The sequence below is a fragment of the Cloeon dipterum genome, chromosome X, assembly GCF_949628265.1.
Source record: "Cloeon dipterum chromosome X, ieCloDipt1.1, whole genome shotgun sequence".
Lineage (NCBI taxonomy): Eukaryota > Metazoa > Arthropoda > Insecta > Ephemeroptera > Baetidae > Cloeon > Cloeon dipterum.
In genome coordinates, this window is record NC_088790.1 from 15,516,784 (window position 1) to 15,533,366 (window position 16,583).

Consider the following 16,583-nt stretch of genomic DNA (forward strand, 5'->3'; position numbering starts at 1 on the left):
GAGAGCGGAAATGTAAATTTGAAAATAATATGGATTTTTTCCATCAAAGGAAAATATAAACCCTTTCAATCTTTTGCGCTTGGATTAAAAATGCTGAGGAAAATAATTAGCAAAGAGGCTCAATAAAAAGTTTCGAAAAACGAGACGAGAGCTCTTTTCCCAGAATATGAGGTGCAAATAATTCTAAAAGTAAAAAAAAAACGCTGGCGTTAATTGAGACGTCTGGCTCATTCCACCTGAGCAGATTTCCATGCGGCGGCGGGTGCGGAACGAAAAAACCCATAAAGACAGGCGGTGATTGTGGAGTGGATCAAGGCTCACGCACGCAGGGAGGAAATTTATAATAGGTGCGAGAGACGGTCCAATTAGCAGCGGAGGGAGCGTTTTTTGAGTGTCGAGATACCCCAGACGGACCACGAGCAGGTAAGAGAGAAAGGAATAGCTAGGGTAGTGATTTATAGATGTTTTTAAAAGGGTTTGGAATCAATTTAAATAGTTTTAGGCATTTTTACCAGTCTCTCAGGTAAATTGTCTGATAAAAATATGCCAGTTTATAGAATGCCTATTATTTATTTTTTATTGAAAAAGAGGTTTATGTAAAATTTAGGAGATATTCTCGATTAATTTTTACAGTCTCAAATAAAATTTAAAACTATTTAGGGAATATTTTTGTTCCTTCCATGTGAAACTCACCCGTGAAATCATAAAAATGACTCTGTTACTCGACGAGAAAATTTAAATATAAGTTCCAATATCGCTTCTTATAAATTAAAATACTAATTTTAGACGAAAAGTTTAAATTATTTTTCATAAAATACGAACTGACTAAATGAATTAGAATTTTTATCCAAATTTCCCAAGATAATAATTTACAGGTGACAAATATAACATGATTTTTTTTAAAAACTTAAAAAATATTGAGGTTTTTGTAAAACACAAAATATAAAATAAAATTACAGTAAACGATTTAGAGCAAATTTTAGGTTTTGAGGTGAGTTGAAACGGTTTTTAACGGCTCTTAAGTATGCTTTTAGTTAATTAAATAGTGTATCAGTATAGTCTTTATAATGTGTTCTCAATGTGTAATGCCTAAATAAAAATCTAAGCTCAGAAAAAGAATTGTTAGCGTCTTGAAATCCCAACCCTAATACTTATACACAAAATGCCATAGTGGGAGCGTCGGAGGGGGCCGAAGGAAAAACGCGCAAGCAGGAGGAGGCAAAAAATAAAATAACGAGAGGAGAAGAAAACCTGTTCTGCCCGGAGCCACCTCACGAGGACCCAACGAGCAAGAGAGCACACTGCACAGTGAGACTGGTACCTCAGCACATCTCGAGAGCAGTGTCTGCCGCTTTTGAAAAGGCCTCTTGTCACTTTCCACCCGCTTTTGTCTCACTCGCTGGCTGCCAGTCAGTCAGTTTTGCGTGCGACGTCGCCGAGGATGCATCCGCTCTCGTGAATTTGAGGATCGAAATATACCCGGCCATGGAGGTGAGTTTTGTTTTCGCTCTCTTTATTCTGACAGAGTACAGTTATACCAGTTTAGGACCTTTCTTTCTTTCGCTCGCTGAAATAATTGATCGGTGTTAATAGTGAGAAAACAATGCGCCTCTTTCATTCCGAGAGTCACGAAGCAGCCAAGCCATTATAATACGAGTGAACGCCTACGTTTTTCCTAACTAGATTGAAACTCGAGCGCGGCTGCTTGATGAAAAGTGCTGAGACTTTGAGACACACGGAACCGGTTTCAGTCAAATTCATTCGCCTTGAACGCTGCTCAGGTATGTGACACGGCTTTGGATTTGCGGACAATTATATACGGACGTAAAAAAGCCTAAAAATATTTGAACTTTGATGGGCTTTTTCTGTGGCTATAAGATTGAATTTTAAGAATTTTAGAAATATCAAGGAAATCCTAAAATTAAATTATAAGAGTCCGGTCTCACACCACACTATTAAACAGCAGAGGGAAACGACATTTTCATCACTGATGTCAGTTTCAAAATAGTGTTTTCTCATTAATAAAGTTTTATTCCATTTTGGTTGCTGGTTCAATCAAATATTAATTTATGATCACTTACAAGGGAAAGCATTCTCTTGCAACACAAACCAAACAAGAAATTATAAAAATATAGAATACTTTAAGTTTCTGAATATATCCAGCAAGCACTGGAATGAACCAAAATATAATTATAAAAATCTTCCTTCAAAGCCAAGACTTTGTACTTTGACAATGTTTCAATTATTGCCTTACTATCACATTTTTTTCTAGCTCAAAGTAATTAAGGATACCCTTTTTGTGGAACAAATCAATTAGGATTCCTTTTTTCAGCAAAGCAGTCCCACAGATATTTTGGCGAAAGCACGATGCATTGTGCAATTCGCAGCTTAACAGGTTTTTTATATCAGAGAAATGCACGACTTTAGACGTTTTGTTTCCTTCATTAGTTGAAAATTTAAATTATTTTCGCCAATTTGATGCTCCTTGGATACCCATTTCGTTTATCAAAATGAAAAAAACATATTTAGAAGCCTTTTTTCTCATTATTTCGGTACAGCAGACAAGAAAAGTGTTTTTTCTCTGGAGAGATTCTCTTAAACTCTTGATCAATACAATTTCCCTCAAAATGCCATTCCAAAATTTGATAAAAGATAGAATGTCTTGAATTCTTATCCCACACAGAAACTGCTCTCTCTAGAAGTTAATTCGATTTTATTTTACAAATAACTATACTCTTTTAGAAAATACTATATAATTAAATAAGTAATTTCTAGAAATATGGCTGTTTAATTCTTTAAAATCTTGCAAATCAATGCTTTGGGTTTTTCATTATTCAATCATTTTGATGTCTATATGCGTTTTATGGAGTGCGAGTATTCAAATTTGGTCCTAAAATGCATACAATTTTCTATAGTTTTTATGAATGCGCCCTAGCTTCTTACGGCACATTGGTGAGCGATTTGCAGATTGTATGACCAAAGTGAAGCCAATTACGGCAGCTTGAGACTTGAGCTGGTGCAAATATCTTAAGACAAAAAAGTCTACAGTGCTTGTTTGTTGCTCATCGTAAAAGAGAGAAGCCAAAAAAATCAATGAGGGGAAGCCCTACCTGCTTGGGGCATCAATGGGAAAAGAAAATCAGAGCCCGTTGAAAACGAGAGAAGTCTCGATTTCTCGGATCGCATCGCCGAAATCCATTGAACCGGTGATACAGAGCCCACTTTGCCCAATTACCAGCTGCATATTCCGTGGGAAGCGGCTTAATCATCATCCCGCTGATCTATGGCGCGCAGGTGTAATTTTCACCAGGAATTTCTCTCCCGTGTGTAGAAACAGGAGTCAAGTGGTCTGTGTTTTCGTATTCAATGGCGTCGGTTTATGTTGATGAAGGAAAAACGCTGAGAATCGCGAAATGAGACACTCGAGGGGAGACGGGTACGTGTCTTTATTAATGAGATCACGCTCAAGACAATATAATATCATGCATGCGAGGGAGAGGAGCAGCAAAACTCAAACGGCCCCTCTTAAACAATATATTTCCATTCAGCTGCTTCTTTGACAAAAAATATTTTTATCACTTGACAGGAATAATTTTTTTTCATTAAAGAGTCTATGAAAAGATGAATTAAATTAAATTTTTAATATAAACTTCGAGTGTTTGGTTTTTACGTTTTATAGATTTTAAGAATTTAAATAGAAGGACTTAATCATGAACTTGGTTTAACCAAGGCTCGATCTGTAAATTTGGATTGTCCTTATTTTTTGGCTAAAATTAATTGCCCTCGAATCTTGTAATGCTAAAAAATGCAACCCAGCTTTAGACACTTAATTCCATTTTTCAAACCAATCGTATCACATCTTTGACCCAACAAAACTGATCCAGATTATTCTCTCGTTCTATCATAATGAAAGACGCAAATTGAAGATATAATGGAAAATAGACTTTTTGCGTTGTTGTGTGTATTCTCTGAATGAAATTTGTTGTTTATATATCCTGTTCCTTTCAAGCCTGAAGTGGCAATATATTTTACTGTTTTTCAAAATATTTTCGTGACTTTATCCTCTAATTTCTGACAGAGGAAATGCACTTCCCACGATTCTGTAAACGAGCTTGCTGCTATCGTGGCTGGGTTCAATAAAAAGCTTGACAAAATAATAGCCCGCGTATCTGAAATAAATGCGCATAACTCACAGAAACGAGAAAAGAAGGTAGCTAGGTGGAAAAAATCGCGAGTATGCGCTCAACGTGTGAAATGAAATGCGAGTTTACGAATTTTTTCATTGTTAGACACACACGCACACGCGGACAAAAATGTTTCTCAGCAGGTGTTATTGTCTCTGCGGCAAATGGATAATTTTCGACTCTGCGGGTAACGAGAGTGCAGCAATTAAAAGTTGCTTGTTTGTTCCACAAGCTGCCATCAACAAAGCTTGTTTGCACCGCGGTCTTCTGGCAACTTATTAAGACAGAAATCTTCACCTTTAACATTATCGCGAGAAATTTTAAATTCAGTCCAAGAACAGAGAAACGATGAGTAAGCGAAATTTTTAATTTTCAATTTGAAATAAAATAAACTTGTTAGGTGAAGCGGAAAAAATGAAAAATCTGTAGGTTATGTTCAGCGTTGCTGGAAAATTAAATCAAACATAACAAATCTTTGGATAATAAATTATGAAAATATTTTTGTGGCCATATGTAATATAAAGTACTCTTGTTGGGCCAAAGCCGAAGATGAAGACATTAGGAGCGGTCGGAGGTGTGTACGGTGGTATAATAATAATAATGCTGCTGCTGCTTTGGATTATACTATAAAAGTTGTACTTTTCAACTGCCCCCCGCTCGGCCTTTTATATTCTCGGCGCGGTCGCTCGCTCCTCTTTTTCTCTCTTTCTCTCTTGCTGCGGTTCGCTTCAAGGCTGCCCTCGAAATTATCATTGTGTTTGCTGGCCGGCTCTCTTTCTCTCTGTAAATTCGTTTTAGTGCCTCATTTAAAACAACTTATCAGCTTAAAGCTAGTAACGGAGAGAACGTAAAATTGCTCCAAAATGCTGCTCGAAAACGCCTTTTAAGAAAGGAGAATTGCGTTTAAAATGAACGGTCACAGAAAAATGAAAGGAATTTAATCACGTTTAAATTACTCGAGAAAATTCTCGGAAGAAAATTAAATCATCAATTACCTCACTGCACTTTGCTGATGTTTGTGTCTTTATTTTAACCCTGGCAGCATGAAACTGAAATTGTTTCTAAAATTTAAAAAAAGGTCAGATACATACCAACTATCTCTTCCTGAATGCGACCCTCGAAGCGAAAAATTATTATTCTTGAATTATCTGTACAGGCGTGCGGTCGAAGGCGTTGCTTCTACCTCTCCCTTTTGAAAAATATTATTCCGGTGCCGCAACTATAAATTAACCAATTAAGAGGGGATTCTTTTCCGCACCTGCCACTGAAAACAAACACTCAAGCGCATCAGACCCTGTTTTTCCCATTATGACGGCAGTCAGGTGTATGAGATAATTTCAAAACGCGGCTGATAAGCGCGTCAGGTGCGGAAGGGGACGTATTTTTCATTGATTCATGTCTATTAGCCAGATAAGAAATAATGGAAAAATGAGAGAAGGGGAACAATCGTTATTTTTATGAAAAGGTATGATTAAAAATTATATTAAAAGTGGTAAAGGAAATTAAATATCTCATCAGAATTAGGGTTTGCACAGTTGCCTTACATTTTTTCCTTGGTAATTTTTTTACGGAAAAAATAGAAATTTCTGAAAACTGGTGTGAGATATTTTTTGTAATTTATGCTAAGCCAAGGACGAACTACTGAAAAAATTCTGGTCGAAAGTTCAAGCGTGAACAATTTCAAAATTTCTGGGTTTGAATGACGAATGACTTAACTTAAAGTTAGGTTTAAACTGTTTAAAGCAATATTGTTTAGCTATTTAAATAAAATATATTTAGCTAAGGTAAAAGGCAACCTCTCTAAAATTCATTGACATCCGAGAATGCCGATGATGTCTCAAAATCTGTATACTGATTAAATGAATAGAACCCATTTTATAATAAAAAACTCAGTTTTAAATATTTTAAAAGCGATTTTTTTAACATTGCCTTTTATTAAGTTAAAATCGCATTTTGTAAAACTCTGATACGTGTGATTCACTCATCCCTTGAGGAATTTGCACAGAGTCATAAAATTTACTGCTCGTTACATGCTCAATTTCTGCTCATGACGCGAGTCAATAACCCCTGCTGAGAATAATCGAAAGCGTCTGATGTCCAGAGTTCGATATCAAAGCCCGGCCGGCGGCATTATTAGCAGATGTAATATAATTAAGTTGTAAAATGTGATAGGAGCGAGACCGAAAGCAGACGAGCCGCTTCACGGAGGGTAATTACTTTGGATGGCCGCGGCGTGGAGCGTTTAGTTCACGTCGATTGTGTATCGGCTCATGGGAGCGAATTGGCAAATCGAGTTTGTTGGCCGGCGCGGAGCGAAAGAAGCGAAGAAATTTCTTTCCACCAACGTATATGCACATCTTTTATGTTCGTGCAGCAGCCAAGAATCTCGTGCTGCTGGCTGGCTGCGGCGAACAGAGAGGGAATTCAGGTGGGGGGATGCTTCTCAGGTACTCGCGGGTGGCCGACTTTAGTCTCTCACGATTTTATGCCTTTTGCGATCCGCAAGTGAGGCAGACTTATTAATTAGAGTTTGGCTTTTTCGGCTGCCTTTCACGAGTTTTCGTCCCAAATCAAATTTTATTGCTGTATAAGATTCTCTCTGAGAGAGCTAAAAAGAAGTTTATTTTTCATAGCTTTTTGAATCGCTTATATATTTCATTTGGCCGCTTCAAACCGCAAAAATTCGATACATACAGCAGAGAGAATCTGATTTATTTTTTACGATTGAGCAGATAATATTTTAGGATGAGAAGTAACCTACAGAAAAAATAGTTAATTTAGATTGAAAAAATGATTCAAAATTAAATTAATATTTTAATTTTCTGCTTTCCATATTTGATTATATTTGTTAAGCTTAAAAAATAAGGTAAAACGAGTGTTTATTTGATAAAAATTGCTCTCATGTGACTGCCATTAAATCAAATTACTCCAACCTGACAAGGATTCGGTCTTTGCTGAGATCGCGACGGTCACACAAAAAGAAAAAGTGCTCATTGGGTTTGGACCGCCCAGCGCGCCAAGTCATGCTGGACAAAAAGTGCTGGCGGTCGTGCACCGGCAAAGACGTGATTTTCAACAGGTACTTCGATTTAATGCATCATTCAGGGAAAAATCCCAGAGCTGCTGCAACTGCCACGAATCGACTTTGGCTTATTGTTGTGCCGAGTATTATCTCGCTCTGGTGACAACACGCTTTTCTTCGTTTAAGGATATATATACGTTTAAAATTACCAAGTTGCTGTCTAATTGGCTTACAAGGTGGTGTTCAAGTGAATAATTAATTCGGGTATAATATTCAAACGTTAGATAGGTCAAAAAAATATCTGGCATGGTAAAATTTTTTTGATTTGAGTTGTCAAAGTGAATATTTTTTTATGAAATCTACTGGCAATGCTTTCCCCTCCTCCACTTTTAGTAACTTGTATTTCATGTATCCGAAAAATTCCATAAGCAATGTTAGGATGGTTTAGATTAGTTGTCCCCGAAATCTCAATAAAAATCTTTCAAATATAACAATATATATTCTAAAGCTTACAATATTTCATAAAAAAGACAAAAATTACAGTTTTTCCTTAAAAATTAATTTCTCTGTCTAAAACTCCTAAATTCAACCATTTAAATAAAAAAACATTTAAAATCGCCAGGAAAAAACCAAAGCCCTATATAGTCAGAGTACTGGTGTTCCATAGGAAGTTGATTAAATTTTATGTTGTTTAATTAATATTTTTATACTTAATTTTATACTTGGCTACCAACTAATTAATTTCAGAACGCGACTGCCGACGATGATTGGTGGGCGGACGCTGAGGAAATGGATTCGCTGATGCCGGTGAGCGCCCTGCAAAACCTGGTCGACATTCCCCTGTCCTCGGAGAGCATCTCGAGCATTGGCTTTCTGCCACCACCTCCGCGGCCCTCAGCAGAGATCCTGGCGCTCGACGAGTTGGGCAGCGAAGCCTTCACGTCGAGCTGCGACCTTTGCTCTTGGGCTTGGAGCAACCCAGCCTTTGCCATAGACCCTAATCGTGAGTGCCATAAAATTTCTCTTTCTCTTCGCTCGTTCGTCAAGAGAGAACAGGCCGACGCCTCTAGAAATATGCTTTTGCGCCATCCATAAACTAAAATACGAGATTGTTTTATAAGACAACTTTCAGGTTCTAATAATTATGCGGATTTATAAGCTTAAGTGAGTATATTGTTAAAATAAGAGGATCGCAATTTTAAAAGATTTATTGTCATAAAATATTTTTTTAAGTTGATGCTTCATTTCCAAAGTCTGAAGTTCTTTTGTCTTTTATTCCCTTCCATATTAGGCAGCAGCAGTTGATATTTTTTTAATAGAGTCCACAAAAATTCTATAATATTTGTGCCTGACTTAATAAAAATATTAAAAATAATAGAAGGAATTAAAATTTTCCCATTATTGGCAATTCAATATCAAAATAATTAAACAATTTTTAAACCAAATTGAATTTAATTTAATACTCTCTGTACAAAATTTTTGAATTATTTCAATAATGACCGAGAAATAAAGAAAAAATACCGTTATTAATGCTGATATTTATTAATCTTCAAAATTTTCAGATCGGTCCTTTATTCAATAAAGGTAAATTTGGAATTAAAGCTTCATCTGAAAATGTTATTAAAGCATTTCTTTAGGAAATCCCTAGTGATTAATAATTTAATATTGTCAAAAAAGGTTTAAAACTATTCAAATTCTTTCAAATTATTCTTATAAATTAGATCGTCCCTATAAATGAAATGATTATTATCTGTTGAAGGAATTTCGCCTCTTGCTCCTGTGTCGTACGGCGAGCTTGGTTGGACCCTGACACTCATCATTGTCGCATTGCTCTCCGCAGTGATTGGAGCGATCGTCACAGTCACGATTCTTCACTGCAGAAGGTAATTCAATCTTGCCTCCGCATCGAATCGCAAAAGCTTAATCTAAACGCGATATCACAGAATGAAAGGGATTCAGTCGTCGTGCTGCAACAGTGAGGACGAGGACGAGGGGCGTACGGCGTCGTCGACGCCGGAAAATCAAAATCCTCAAAACCCGTTCGCCGGCGACAACAAAACGCCACCGCTGCCGTCATCGCGGAGGCCGAGGGGCGGCTTTTGGAGCCGCCTCTTCAACAGACACCCCATCTCGTCGAGGGGCCGCTGCGAGAGCAGTCTGCAGCGCCGCCCGCCTCGCCGCCTCTGTCCTCCGGCGCCGCCGACTAATGAAAATCACTACACCGTCACGGGAAGGTAACAAAAAATATGACATTTGATACACATGTGCTGGCGGAGAGTCGGAAACAAAGGAGTTTTCACTCCAGCAAATTGAGACAGCTTTTTCTATATATACAAAAAAACGTCTCTTTCCTGCAAGGAATAATATATATTATGCTGAGTAATATGTGACAAATAAAATCCAGACACTCTTAAAAATCGATGGCAATAGAAATATATAAATTAATTTTTTATTTACATTTTCCCTGAGTTTGAAAATAAATTTGTTTTTCAGTATTTGAAAATTATATCTTGGTGAAACTTTTTTACAGCTAAATTTTTAGAAAATTCCAATTTGTGGAAAGATATTAAAGACGATGACGATATGCGTCATGATTTACTTTAAGACTCACCAAATGAGCACAAAACACTTAATTATAAGACCATGTAAACTGTCTGTAGAGCCAAAAATCGTCTAAAAGCAAATTGCTTTGTGAAGCCTTATTTAAAACTTGCAAAATTATCTACAGAGTCGGTACATTACAGATTTTTCTACACAAAAAAATATCATTTTTCAGTTAGCAAGTTTGTGGAAAGTTGAATTGCAGCAGCTTGATATTATACGCTTCTTCAACCGGGTTGATTTAGAAATAAACCATTCTAAATTTTAATGCTGAGATTTTGGGCGTAATGCGTTCAATGCTACGCACAGGCTCTACTCCGAATCACAAAATCGTATTGTATCTGGTATTTCCTTTCTCGAATTTGTTGGTTTCGTAATCTGAAAAAGATGGATAAAGCTTGCAATTAGTTTGATAAATTATACAGTTTGTCGACAGTGTTTGATTCTAATAAGGGAAAATTTTCCTAGCATATTATGTTTTCCTAATCAATTTTTGATGAAGTCAGCTACAGAGTAGTACAATGCTTGAGAAAAGCAGAGGAACAGTTCCAGACCAAGAAACTACACATCGAAGTTATTCAGTGAAACCAACTGATCCTTTTTTAAAGAAATCGTATGACCATTGTAAAAGAATTATTGCATTCCTCTGAAAATGTTTGGCAAAAAAATCACTATGAAAAATTTACGTTAAATTATCTAAGCTGCCTCCTTCTAACTGGAACCTAAAACAGCCTAGTCCAAGTAACAAATTTCAACCGATTATTTTAACAAAGCACAATAAAATTGTAGATATTTTGAACTTGAAATTTTATCAAAAGTTATAGGTGCATAAATTTTGATTAACTGATTTTCAAAACATTTTAATTTCAAATGCTTAAATTCCAATTGCAAGTTTAGACTGATTGTGAGATAAAAAAGACATCAAAATTTTTAGATGTTGAATAGTAAAATAAATCTCTAGATGACAGAGAAGTTTTTCCAAGAAGTTAACCGATTTAACTGTAGCTGTACCCGCACGTTCTGGCGTAGATCAAATTTGTATCAATCTCGCTCCTATAGATGTCGCTAAATTTGAGTGTTTCTTCGTCGCGATCACTACCATCTAAAGGAAAAAATTCAAAAGAGAAAATACTAGCAAAATATCAAAGTGCCGCTTGATCGATTTTTTACTGTTCACTCTCTGCTAGAGGTCTCAGTCAACCGCGCTGCTCCAGCCAGCCAGCAAATACGAAACAAATCTAACTTACCATAGTATTTTTTTTTGTCTGAAATATATTCTTCGGAACAGACTTTTGAATACGCGGACATGCAATTTCATGCTAGCAGGGTCCCCCAGGAAAAATTGTCTTTTGCAAAACAAACTATTCAAATCACTCTAACCAAACACTAATTAGTATAAATATCCTGAGCTCAAACATTTAGTATTATTTTTGCCAATATTTCTCTTCTCTCAATGGTGTTTTTACACTGTGTTAAAGTTAAAACAGCAATATTCCGATATGTTTAGGTCATCAGTAGACACGACATCACACGCGGGAGAAGAAGCCCTGTACGCAGAGCTGGAAAGGGGAGCCGACCCTGCGTATCAAAACACCGGTTACCAGAATCCCGAGTTGGACCCTGAGGCGCCGCCGAGCGCGCCCAGCAGCGCCTACTACTCGGACCTGAGCTGCGGACCTGACAGGATGTACGAGGCAGTGGGCGAGGGGATGGCCACCTGGCACACTCTGGACCTCGACTCCTACCGCCACCACGACCTGATCATGACCACCTCCCTCGTCGCCAAGACAGTACCTTCGGACTATATTTAATTTCACCTGCACGCATGTGCAGAAATTAATTATTCTTCCTGTTTGCCATATATACGCAATTATGTTGTTAAAATGCTTGAGACTTCGCCTGATACATGTTTTTTGATAAATGGTGTGTAGCAAAATTTGTGATGCATTTTTAAAATATTATTTTATATGTTTTAAGAGGAAAAATGTGATTTTGTTGATCATTATGACTAACACACGACGTGAAACAGTCGGTTTATGGTGGTTTGTTAAGTTTGAAATTCTAGGACATGCATTTACTAAAATTAAATTATGTTTTTCAGACTGCTTTGATGTTAGGATTTCACAAGCTATTGTACTTAATTATGTAGGTTAAACATAATAAAATCCAATTGAGCTATATTGATTTGTAATTTTACGATCGAACCTATTAATGCAAAGTATATAAAGCGCGTAGAGCGCAAATAATATTAAAAGAGTAAAAAGGCATTAACTTTTTGGCTGCGCCCACGCATTTTCTTAAATGTGCTACGGATAGTTAAGCATGTACTCTCCAATTGAGCATGGAATTTCAAGCAATTTCAACACAAGTCAACTGCCAACTAAAATCTACCAAAATTTTGCCAACTAGTTTTCACGCCAAATATCAATCGCATTAAATTAAAATTTCAACGGAAAAAATCGAAATAAATCAAAGTATAACGCAAAAGAAAAAGGCCTAATTTAATGCACCACACAAGTTGAAAAAGCATGAGATACATATGTATTAGGAACTCAAATAATTATATTGTTCTGATTCGTCTGATTAATACACATACAGAGTTAATAAATAACGTGTTAATAATATTTTCATCGCTAAAAAATATCAAGGATCGAATCACTTCAAATGCATAGCAATAATAATCAAGCTCAGCAATATTATTGATAATTGTGATAATTGCAAACAAACAGATTATAACATACAAAAATGCTACATATGTATCAAGTTGATTTTTAATTTTTCATAGTCAGCAGTAACATAAATTTGAAAGAATTAAAATTATGTGTTCAAACTATAACCGCGTCTTTGAGTCTGTCACGTGACATCGATTGCTTGCACGCGATTGGTAAGGAGAGTAAAGGTACCTTTACTCTCCTTAGCGATTGGTTAGTTCATTTTGTTTTGATCACACAGGCACACACACACACACCAACACACACAGGCAGTCCGTATAAGCTGCACGTGTGTTTCGCTGGACAAATTTAATATCAAAAATAACAAATTACTCAAAATTATCCCAAACAGCTGGTAAAACCGTAGGTAATTGTGTATTAAACGGAAGATGGGCAACAAGAAGAAAGCGACTGGAAAATGCGGACTGGGAAAATCTCTGGTCAAGGACCGATTCGCGAAGAATGTCAACAAAAGAACTGTCGGAGACTCGATGGTATGATCCATTTTCAATGCCAAATTTTATAATTGCATTGCATTCTTCTCTGGATAGCTCCACACCGCAGAGATTAACGATGGTTACGACTGGGGTAGGCTGAATTTGCAGTCTGTTACGGAAGAAAGTTCGTTCCAAGAGTTTCTCTCCACTGCGGAACTCGCCGGCACAGATTTTAAAGTAAATCTTTTCATCTTTTAAAATGCTTAAAAATGTATACGTATGTTTCTTCAGAGTGAAAAGTTAAACGTGTCAATTGTTACTCCAACTACTGGACTGCTAAATAAGAGCGAAAGGGCGAAGAAAGAGGCTCAACACAAAGAGCTGGCAAACCTTCTGAAAATTCCTCGAAGGTACGTAGATAATAGTTTCCACCAACTTGAATACCGTGTTACGTAACACCAGGTTTCTTCCTACGTCTTGAATTATATGAAAATCAAAACTGAATCCTAGAGGGATGAGTCCATGCAGGCTTTTGCAGTATCAATCCTCTTTAAAATTTAGGCTTCTCATTTTAGGCCACACGAAGCAAAATTTATTTAAGAAATTTTTGTCGATAAATTTAGATACTCCCAATATAATTTTTAATAACTTGAAAACATTTGTTGAAAAGGATGATTGAAAAATCACTGGACAGTCCGTTTTTTTTTATGAACAATAAACAACCATATTTTTCTTGATGACATTAATGTCCACTCCTATTTTCAAACCCTGGTGTTATTATTAAATCATATTATTTCTGACCCAAGACCAAAATGGGACGCTTCGACAACCGCAGAGCAGCTGCAAGAAGAGGAGCGAGCATCGTTTCTTCAGTGGCGACACGACCTGGCAATGCTGCAGGAAGAGAAGGAACTCATTCTCACGCCCTATGAGAAAAACCTCGAGTTTTGGAGACAGCTGTGGCGTGTTGTCGAAAAGAGGTGCGTATATTCAATTAATGATAAAATTGAAATAACATTTAATGGCTCTAGTGACGTTCTTGTGCAAATTCTGGATGCGAGAAACCCTCTACTGTTCAGATGCGAGGATTTGGAGTCTTACGTAAGAGAGGTAGACCCGTCAAAACAAAATGTGTTGCTGCTGAACAAAGCAGATTTTCTGACTGAAGAACAGCGCAAGATTTGGGCTGATTATTTCAAAGAAAAAGGCGTCACAGTAGCGTTCTTCTCTGCAATAATGGAGGACATAAAGGTAACTACCATTAGTAAAATCCTTCAGAAATTTGAACTTTAAAATGTGTTTGTTTTGTAGAATGAAATTGAAACTATAGCTGAGGAAGATGAGACCTCTGAAGATGAAGAGGATGATGAAGAAGAAGAAGATGATGATGAGGATGAGGAGGACAGTTCTAAAAACAAACCTCCCCCAGAAAAGGTTGAAACTGCCGAAGAGTCTAAAGAAGAGGCTGAACAAGTTGTTGCGCCAGATTTGGATCTCTCCTCTAAAATCCTGTGCAGACAAGAGCTTGTTGAATACTTCAAATCTTTTGAAATACCTGGCAAGGATGTGACTTGCATCGGACTAGTGGGCTACCCAAACGTTGGCAAGAGTTCCACAATTAACTCCCTGCTGCAGGAAAAGAAAGTTTCTGTCTCCAATACACCCGGCAAAACTAAGCATTTCCAGGTTTGTCTTTTTTAAATAGTTAGTGTACTTCGATTTAATTTTTAAAATTTTGGTCATTTTCTTGAAAGTCCTGTAAATTTTCTAAAATAATTGGAACGAAACATATCCACCACATTAATGAAAGTCTAAATGAATCCGTTGGTTTCACCAAAAATCCAGAGTTCCTCTTAAAGAACTTTTCATTTTCCATACCAAAAGAAATGGATTGCAAATTTTATGCTGGGATACAACACTTTAAAATAAACAAAACAGCATTTTCTTGAACAAAATCAATTTAAATCCTTCTCTTTTGAGGACCACAAATTCAAAAGTTAATTGGCAAACCATACATACTAGTTTACATAAATACATGTTGTGTTTGGAAATATTAATTTGAACGTGTTAATATATTGAATTGATATTGAAGAAATTTATGAAAATATTCTTTGCAGACGTTGTTTTTGGAGCCAAAGTTGATGCTCTGTGACTGTCCTGGTCTTGTGATGCCCTCTTTTGTCTGCACAAAGGCTGACATGGTCACAAACGGAATCTTGCCAGTTGACCAACTGCGAGACCACATGCCTCCAGTTAACCTGATCACGAGTCTCATTCCGAGGCACGTGCTTGAGGACAAATACGGAATCATCATCAGTCGGCCGCATGAGGACGAAGACCCTGACCGCAACCCGACTGCTGATGAGTTTCTAAGCGCTTATGGATGTAAAATTTCAATGGTCAGCAGATGACAGTTAATTTTGATTGTTAAATTGTAGACAATCGAGGCTTCATGACGCAGAGGGGCCTTCCTGACGTTTCCCGCAGTGCTAGGTGCGTCCTAAAAGATTACGTAAATGGAAAATTGCTCTACTGCTATGCACCGCCGAACTGCGACCAGAAAACTTTCCACACCTTTCCAGAGCGAATCATCAAACCTCAAAATCCATGCCAACCGATGAATCAGCGTTTTAAGGTTGGTATTTCTTTTTCGATCCAGGGTTTGCAGTTCATTCCGTTTGGTTTCTTTCCACTGGCTGATTTTTCTGAAAAAATTAATTCTGCAAAGAAATGTCCGTTTTCTTCAATGAACAAGAATTTCCTAAATTTTCATTTAATTAAGTAAAATGCAAGTAAAGAGTAAAATTGTTTTGTTTTAGTTAAGAATTAGGTGTCAGTAAAATTTAAATTTAGTAAAAAAATACAAATAAATTAATTAATAGAAAAATATTTAGTTAACTAAAGATTAAAAATGTGAAACAAATATTTTTACATGAAAGAATAACTTTATTGAAATATTTGATTCTTAAACGTAACTGACACTAAATTTTGCATTAATCCAAAAAAATGCTACTTCCTTAAAACTGGTCCAAAGCAGATAAAAAGAACAGGTTAAAATTTTAACCCTTCCAAAAAACTGTTCTAAAATCGGGGAAAATTTGAATAATTTAAAAATAAACAGGACAGTCTTTTTGTCTGGTACACCCTTTTGACTAACTCTGGATCTATCCTGACATTTAACTTATGTAAAATTGTAAATTCAGCCTTCCAAAATCTCTGGTGAGACCCTGGACAAAGTTTTCTTCGCCAAAGCCACGATTGGAGCGCATGTTAAATCAGCCGTGCCCACCGTTGGAGCTGCTTCTGGCCTTGCGTCCGGATCAAGGTGTACCACAGCGCTTTTAGTTTGAATAACAAATTAAAACTGACTCTTAATTTAGTGTCGCAGGTAGTTCAACAAACCTGGTGTCGTCTGGCAAACCCAGCAAGAAACATTTTAATAAGCATAAAAAGGAGAAGTTGCGTAGGGTGTATGGGTACTTGGATCAAGCCTGATTTATAGTGCACTGCTACTGTATGTGATTTAACAATAAATAAATAAAAACAATTTAAATTTATGATACCACTCAAGGAAGGGAATACAAATTGTTTTCTTAATCATGACATTTTTAGAGCACAGCCACAATAA

The 16,583-nt window shown here is 36.7% G+C and overlaps 2 protein-coding genes across 2 annotated transcripts; both read left to right on the forward strand.

Annotated features, from left to right (window-relative positions):
- The first annotated feature begins 1,279 nt into the window (after positions 1 to 1,279).
- LOC135946157 (uncharacterized) lies at positions 1,280 to 11,987 on the forward strand. Its single transcript, XM_065494232.1, has 5 exons — positions 1,280 to 1,491; positions 7,954 to 8,209; positions 8,966 to 9,089; positions 9,150 to 9,440; positions 11,315 to 11,987. Exons 1-5 carry the CDS (start codon positions 1,486 to 1,488, stop codon positions 11,616 to 11,618), a joined length of 981 nt encoding a protein of 326 aa, XP_065350304.1. The 5' UTR covers positions 1,280 to 1,485; the 3' UTR covers positions 11,619 to 11,987.
- Positions 11,988 to 12,788: 801 nt separating this feature from the next.
- Ns3 (nucleostemin 3) lies at positions 12,789 to 16,525 on the forward strand. Its single transcript, XM_065496410.1, has 10 exons — positions 12,789 to 13,012; positions 13,070 to 13,192; positions 13,247 to 13,365; positions 13,762 to 13,935; positions 13,987 to 14,206; positions 14,267 to 14,641; positions 15,073 to 15,340; positions 15,394 to 15,590; positions 16,159 to 16,280; positions 16,336 to 16,525. The coding sequence occupies exons 1-10, from the start codon at positions 12,908 to 12,910 to the stop codon at positions 16,448 to 16,450; spliced, it is 1,818 nt and encodes a 605-aa protein (XP_065352482.1). The 5' UTR covers positions 12,789 to 12,907; the 3' UTR covers positions 16,451 to 16,525.
- Positions 16,526 to 16,583: the final 58 nt, after the last annotated feature.

Coding starts and splice junctions, on each gene's coding strand:
- LOC135946157 (XM_065494232.1), top strand. Junction 8,210..8,965: donor CTTTGCCATAGACCCTAATC/GTGAGTGCCATA, acceptor TATCTGTTGAAG/GAATTTCGCCTCTTGCTCCT. Junction 9,090..9,149: donor ACGATTCTTCACTGCAGAAG/GTAATTCAATCT, acceptor GCGATATCACAG/AATGAAAGGGATTCAGTCGT.
- Ns3 (XM_065496410.1), top strand. CDS start 12,908: ATGGGCAACAAGAAGAAAGCGACTGGAAAATGCGGACTGGGAAAATCT. Junction 13,936..13,986: donor TGGCGTGTTGTCGAAAAGAG/GTGCGTATATTC, acceptor TAATGGCTCTAG/TGACGTTCTTGTGCAAATTC. Junction 16,281..16,335: donor GGCCTTGCGTCCGGATCAAG/GTGTACCACAGC, acceptor CTCTTAATTTAG/TGTCGCAGGTAGTTCAACAA.